Source organism: Auxenochlorella protothecoides (assembly GCF_000733215.1).
Source record: "Auxenochlorella protothecoides strain 0710 unplaced genomic scaffold scaffold24, whole genome shotgun sequence".
Lineage (NCBI taxonomy): Eukaryota > Viridiplantae > Chlorophyta > Trebouxiophyceae > Chlorellales > Chlorellaceae > Auxenochlorella > Auxenochlorella protothecoides.
The window spans coordinates 220,086-226,905 of NW_011934249.1; the positions used below are offsets into that span (position 1 = coordinate 220,086).

At 62.6% G+C, this 6,820-nt stretch overlaps 3 protein-coding genes across 3 annotated transcripts in view; 2 read left to right on the forward strand and 1 right to left on the reverse strand.

The window, feature by feature from the left end:
• F751_2498 (hypothetical protein) overlaps positions 1 to 948 on the forward strand; it is a gene marked incomplete at both ends in the record, with an annotated part of 2,451 nt that extends 1,503 nt beyond the window's left edge. The window contains 3 exons of the mRNA XM_011400250.1: positions 164 to 259; positions 465 to 623; positions 865 to 948. Coding sequence (XP_011398552.1) covers positions 164 to 259; positions 465 to 623; positions 865 to 948 — 339 coding nt within the window. The remainder of the gene's footprint in view (positions 1 to 163; positions 260 to 464; positions 624 to 864) is intronic.
• Positions 949 to 3,695: 2,747 nt separating this feature from the next.
• On the forward strand, positions 3,696 to 4,695 carry F751_2499 (Serine/threonine-protein kinase 19; the record flags this gene model as incomplete). The annotated part of the gene is made up of 4 exons (XM_011400251.1): positions 3,696 to 3,763; positions 3,963 to 4,035; positions 4,108 to 4,365; positions 4,507 to 4,695. 4 exons carry the CDS (start codon positions 3,696 to 3,698, stop codon positions 4,693 to 4,695), a joined length of 588 nt encoding a protein of 195 aa, XP_011398553.1.
• Positions 4,696 to 4,965: 270 nt separating this feature from the next.
• On the reverse strand, positions 4,966 to 6,505 carry F751_2500 (hypothetical protein; the record flags this gene model as incomplete). The annotated part of the gene is made up of 3 exons (XM_011400252.1): positions 4,966 to 5,440; positions 6,076 to 6,190; positions 6,436 to 6,505. The coding sequence occupies 3 exons, from the start codon at positions 6,503 to 6,505 to the stop codon at positions 4,966 to 4,968; spliced, it is 660 nt and encodes a 219-aa protein (XP_011398554.1).
• Positions 6,506 to 6,820: the final 315 nt, after the last annotated feature.

Consider the following 6,820-nt stretch of genomic DNA (forward strand, 5'->3'; position numbering starts at 1 on the left):
TTATACGAGGGTTGGGGGGCGTAAAGGGATGCCGTCGGGGGGTGCACTTGCAGCGCCAGCCAGGTGACACTCTGCATTGGGCGGTGGCAGTGGTGAGCAGGCGCAGCAAGCGGCAAGGTGTAGTTCCTGACTCACACATTGCACTTCCCATCTGGTGCTGCAGCAAAATCACATCCCCATGTTCCAGCTGGCGGTATCCAATGGCTACTTCCTCCCATACACCACGGAGGCCCTGGGTGGGAAGCTGGCGTTGCGCGAGGTGCGAGTCGGTGGGAGAGGGTGAGGGATGCTCCACCACTCGGGTGATGCATGGGTTCAGGCTCCCTCTACAGCGCTGGCATGCGAAGGATGAGGCTGGCCCCTTCCCCTCGCGGTCCCTGGATCCTGCCCCGCCATGCTCGCAGGGGCAGTCCCCTGGCCCAGAGCGCAAATCCCCCCCCAACCCTGCATGCACCCCCTCACAGAGGATGTTCCTGCGCGCCACCAAGAGCGTGCCCACCCTCCTGTCGGTCTACGTGACCTGCGTGTACATGGCGCTCAAGGTGTCAGATCGCGTGCAGCACACCGGCATGCTCTCCGCCATGCTCACCGACATGCTGGGGCGGCGCGTGCACTCCTGGCAGGTGGGCTAAGGATGGAGGGGGGGTTCTGCGGCGCGGAACGGCGCCGCAGGCTTTGCTGCTCGCCGCTGCGCATGATGCTGGTGTCGTGGACTGGGGGGCTTGGCAGGGGGCTCGGCACCTCAGCACCCCCGTCCTACCTTCCCCCCATGTGCCCCCGCCACTCCGCTCACCCCCGGACCCCCTTCAGCCCTCAAGTCTCACCATACCCCCCCCCCCCCCCCCCGGAAACCCCTTGCCACAGGCCGTCCAGCTGGAGGTGGAATGCCTGGTCGGCCTCGCCTGGAGGCTGGGCCCTTACTTTTCTACCACCACCGCCCGTATTTAGGGCTGTGACAAACGGCGCCTCGCGGGGGGTTATGGCTCCCCCTTGCACCCACCCCGATGAAGGAATACTCTAGAACGAAACCACAGCTTTCTTCCCTTCAAGCCCCTGCCTCTGTGTACACCATCAACAGCTCGACCCAGCCTGCTCTCTCTTTTGCGCTGGACTGTGCGCTCACCTGGGGGTCCTTTTCTCTTTCAGAGCAGGAAAGTGCTCCCTCATGAACCATAATGTCCGGCAGAAATGCACGGACGCCCTACAGACCTCTTCCAAGACTTTTTTCCCCTGTTGGCTTACCCCCCATCCCAGCTTTGCCACCCCTTTCGCCAGGTACTCTGCCTCACCGATGTCTCACACCTCGGTTGGTCGTCCCTTTGCCAAGCTGCTGACTCAGGCTCCTATACTGTTTACTTTTTGTTTGCAGAACTTCTTTCAGGAATGCCAGGGTTTTGGGCAGGTTGCGCCCCCTCAGAACTGCGACCGTCCATTGGAAAATCCAGCTGGCACAGCCAGAGCTTCACCAACACTCGTGCTGCACCATCTTTCAGGTCACCTGCAATGCCATTCATCCTATTAAAACATGCATGTGCTCAGCTTTTAGTGAATTTCATTTGTTCCAGGCCCGTGTAATATAATAAATCTGAATGGACCACACAGAACTCCCACCCAGCATGCACAGCATGTCAAGATTCCAAATCACCGGGCGCAGTCCACATCGCCGGTGACGGGGCGGGGAACGCTGTTCATGTGCCACACTGGCCCCTCATGTAGACTATCATGTGCGTACGAGGGCATGGAGGATCAATAGCGTTACGCGCTCAGACACAGGATGCTGAGTCCGGTGCGCCCCGCTCCGCGACGACCAGCATGGTTTGTGGAAGATGACATGGCATCGGGGCGTCCGGCCTCGGCATCAACAAGGTGAGAAGCCCGGAAGTCATGCGTTGCAGATAGTATGGCCAGAACTGCGTCAAATGAGCCACCAAATGGTGTCCCATAATCCCACCGCAGACCCCAAGCACGGCCAGCCAACACACAGTCTCTGTTCGTGGTCGAGACCCCAAAGCTTGGAGTACCAGGCCCTTCCACGGGCATAACGGTCCAACACGACAGCAGAAAGCCAACAACCCCCGCACTTCCCCGTCAGCCTACTGCGTTCGACCTGAGGGTGCTGGCTGCCAGAGACCGGCTGGCTGACTCGGTATGCTCCCTGTGCGGGATGGAAGGCGCATGGCGTCTGACTGTTAGGTTATACCACGATTGTTACGATTCTGGGCTGCCGTCTCCTATTCCTTCTGCCAAGCACCATGCATTCAGGTTTCTCGTTTCCAACCCTGAACCCTACTCCAGGCTGATGCATCGGTCATTTCCCGGAATCTGCTGACAGGGCGCCCTGGTGTTCCTGTTGCAGCGCATGTCCTGTGCACAGAGACTCAGCAGCCTAAGGCCGATGCCCAAGCAAAAGTTGTTGGGGCAGTCCAACCCATCAGGCAGAGGCATGGTGCATCCTCGTCTGCAGAGCAGACGCTATCAATGGCTCCCACAAGTACTAGCTTATTCCAAGCACCTTCGGAGGTGACTGAGGAGAGGCTACGTCAGCTAGTGAGGTGAGTTCCTGCTCTTTCTCAACTTCATCTCATGAGGATCAGATCGGCGTTTGGACGCCAGGCCTCAGTCAATCTGTCTTGTGCTTCCTCTTCACCAAACCAGCGTCACACAATTAAGGCACGTCCACACTTGCCCCTGTTATTCCAGGGAAGAGTGCACTGCTGCTGTGCAGGCGGTGCTTGCCGACGTGCGTGAGGAGTATGAACAACAACTCTCTGCATTGAGGGCCGATGTCTCTCGACTCGGTGCCATCGTGAGGAAGAGCAGGGTAGCTTCAGCAAGCACTGCCCCAGCTCCGCACTCGAGGCTGCAGCTTCATAGTCGACTTGGGGAGCCAGAGAGGACTAACACGAGCCCACTAAGACTGGCATCCGGTGATAGTGCTCAAGCCTCTGCTGCTGTGCCTGGTACTCCCATCACCAGCCTGGGCTTTGGTAGTCCCATTCGCCCCTTGGTGAGCCGCACATGAGAACATCATGAATAATACATATATTCAATGGACGGGGAGCTGACCATCATAGGCCTGTGTAATCTTGACGTGTGCTGTGGCTCTGATATTTCGAATCGACTCTGTGTCTTGTAAGTTAAGAAATGTCCTGCCGGGCACCAACAGAGAGCGCGCTTGCGCTTCGTCGTCGTCATCGAATGCATTTTCTCATGAGCATTCAGACCACCAGTGAACGCCAGACATCGCCCTGCTCGCCTAATGGCGGCCACCACCGACTCTCTTCCGGCAGTCCGACAGGGCAAGCGCAAGCTTCTGCTGCCGCCCGCGCAGCGACGACAGCACTCTGGAGCTGCCCCCAGTTCCGTTGACCCCGTGGAAGCTGCATGCAGAAGTGGCGAGGCCGTCGCGTCTCCAGTGTCTAACCCCCCCTCCGCTCCAGGAGGAGATGTCTGGGGCGACGACGACTCCGACCTGGGGGCCATCCTCACAGACACGCAGGCAGCACTGCACATACTTGCCAGCCAGTTCATACGGCAGCACGACGTGAGGCTGGAGTGGAGAAGGGTTCCTACTTAGTGTGCACTGCGGCTGGAAGATCTTCTGCCCAGCCCGCCTCCTCTGCTGGCCAGCAGGCTGGTCCCCCTTTTGAAGATCGACCATCCCTTTGCCACAGAGCCATGCCCCTCCCTTCTCCATGGTGACACAACTGTACACCCTGCTCCCGGACCGGACGAAGACGGACAAGGAGCTGGATGCGCTGAGGTGAGAGTGGGCGCATTCTGAGGCAAACCCCTCTTTGCATTCGTGGTGTGACTGGCTCGGTGGTGGATGGCAGTAGAGTTGCGTTGTGAGGGCAGGGCTGGGGAGGGGGGGAAGGGGGTGTTGGGAGACAGTCCTTTCCCCTCCTTCGTCGCTGGGCCGGCTAGCACATGACCCCGGTCACCGCCCCGCACGCCGCCAGGCTCGGCAACCAGGTCAGGCTGCTGCAGCTGCCCCACGGCGGCGTTGCCGCCGTGCCCACGGATGCCTACTCCGTCTCGCTCCGATCCCTGGCGCGGCCGGCGCCCGCCGCCACCCGCGAGGCCGGCCGCAACGCCACCCGCGAGGCCGGCCGCAACGCCACCCGCGACGGCCCCGCGACGGCCGAGCGCTTCCTCTCCCTGGTGCTGCCGCGCCACACCGGCTTCGGCCTCACGCGCACCGAGCTGGCCGAGGCGCTGGGCCCCCGCCACGCCGCCGCCGATCTGGAGGCCCTGCTGGACTGGGGTGCGCTCACCCGCCACCCCACCGCCCAGACCGCCTCCTACATATTTGGCCTGCCGGATGCGGGGCGGTGCCTGCGCAGCGTGCTGGAGGGCCGCCTGGTGAGTCAGCGTGTATTTTTGGGTGGGGATGATGGGATGACAATGCCCCAGAGCCCTGCAGTGGGGCCACCGGACCATGGAAGGCCTGCCACCCCCAGAATCACCCCTCGAGCTGGAGCGAGTCCGCTCCCACCGGCGCAGGAGCTGCTGACCATGCTGCAGCGGCGGTGGCACGGCGAGACACTGGAGGCGGAGCTGCTGAGGAAAGGGCGGCTGCGGCGCAGCACGCTGGGCGTGCTGTGGCATCTGCGTGATGTGCTGGGGGCGGGGCTGGTGGTCAGGCGCGAGACGGCGGTGGGGCCCATGCTGCGCCTCGCGACTCGGACGTAAGGGAGGCCTGGGTGTCTGAAGGTGACCTCCTGTTTGTGCATGAATCTTGCGCGCGATCCAGCACATCTATGTTTTTCTCCCTGTGCGCGGATGTATGCATGCCATCCACGCCCGCGACCATGACCCGGCGGCACGAAAAATGCCTCGTCATTCAGCAGTGAAGTACTTTCATGTCAACCCAAGACTACCAGGCATGCTGTGTCTTCACATGAGTGCCCCAGGCAATGAGCACGGCGCATAAGGGCATGCAGGACCAGCAAGGGGGGCCCCTCAGCTGCCCTGGCCGAAGAAGCGGGTGATGCTGTGCTGGGAGTCGGCCTTGCGCTTGCCTGACTTCCCCGCCGCACCCCGGCTGGAGTCATACGGCGCGTTGCGCAGCGTGCGCAGCATGGCCGCTTCGCGCAGGAGCGCCGCCTGCTGCCTGACGTCCACGCCCGCCAGCAAGGGGTCCTCCTCGCTCCCCACGGGGCCCTCTGACGAGTGGCCCCCTGCTGTCGACGGGGCCCTAGCCTCTGCCCCACCGCCAGAGCCTCCAGGGCTGCGACTGTTTGCGGCAAGTATTGCGCCAGGGGCAGCGGCCTCGTGCGGGGCGGCGTCCGGTGCGTCATTGCCGAGCGCGCTCCTCGCTTCCGCTCTGATCGCATGGCCTTGCTGCCGCTGTGCCGGCGCAGACAGGAAGCGGGTGATGGCGCTGGTGCCAGCGGCGGGGACGGGGGTGAAGTCGGTGGCCGACAGTGCCAGACGGCTGCAGGGGAGAGCATCCTGGGGTATTTGTTGGCATGGGTCGTGAGTGGTCTGAGGTTGCTCGATGAACCGAATTGCCATGCTGGCTCGATGGACGTTTGACAGAATAGGTAGGCAGGAACACGGATTGGGCCTGCTCCGAAGAAAGGCCGATTCTTGGCGGGGAGCCAGCCAGCGCAAGTTGCCACCCAAGGCAGCTCCTCGTACCCTTCGTCAGCACCCCTTGTGCTCAGCCCCTGCCCTGGGCCCCCAATGCCTGGCCCCACCGCTCACCCACTCACCGCCATGCAGCCGGTGAGGAAATATGAGTAGGCAGCCTCAGCCAGTACCTGGGGCGAGGGGCCCTGGCCGGGTGGAAAGCGGGGCATGAGGAACACCCGGCTGTGTTCGCCATCGGTCTCGGTTCTACAGCAGCAAAAGGGTACACGGGGTTGGACGCCAGCGGAAACAAGGATTTGAAGGGAGCATGGCAGGGTCTTAAGTGCCCCTGCCCGGGTCACACACTGTCCTGCTCACCCCCCTGTCCTCACCCCCCTGTCCTCCTCACCCCCTGTCCTCCTCACCCCCTGTCCTCCTCACCCCCCTGTCCTCCTCACCCCCTGTCCTCCTCACCCCCTGTCCCCCTCACTCCAGCACCTGTAGTATATCGTCAAGTTCTTGGGCCGGCGCAGGTTCTCCTCGGCGTCGATGCCCAGGCGTGGCGCGAGTTCGTTGGCCAACACGACAAACCACGACTTGATCACATCCAGATCTGCGGGAGGGGGTGGGGTAGGAGGTTGGCCGCCGCAGAGGTCGGCAGGTTGGGCAGGGCCAGTGTCCCAGGTGAACTGGTCCACCAGGACCAGCCATCGCTGTGCAGATGCCGCACGAGCCCTTGCTGAACTCTGCGCCACAGGCATGCGGGCGGCATGAGCCCACCTTCTAGCACCCCAGTGACAGGTGCAGGGCCTGGCAACTGCTCGGCCGGAAGAATACCCCCCAAACATCCAAACCCACCCCTGGTGTTGTAAAACGTCTTTGCCGCCAGCATGGACTTTGTGACCTCCCTGGCCTTGACGGGCTCCATGGATATGCCCTGCACCTGCGCGAGGCAGGGGCATGAGGGGTTCCAGGGTGACCTGGCATGCAGCGTGCACCCCAGCAAACGACTCGGTGTCTCCCAGAGCCCTACCCTGCCCAAATGCCAGCCTGCCGCAGGCCCCATTCCACACCCTCCACTGGCCCACCGCCGCGGAGATGAAGGCTGCGCGCTCGGGTCCAAAGCGGCGCTCGAGCACCTCGGGCGCCAGCGCCAGGACGTCGCCGGCGGTGGCACAGCCCAGCGCCGCCAGCGAGTCCCCCAGCTTCCCGCCGAAGTTGCGCAGCGTAATAAGCGTAATAA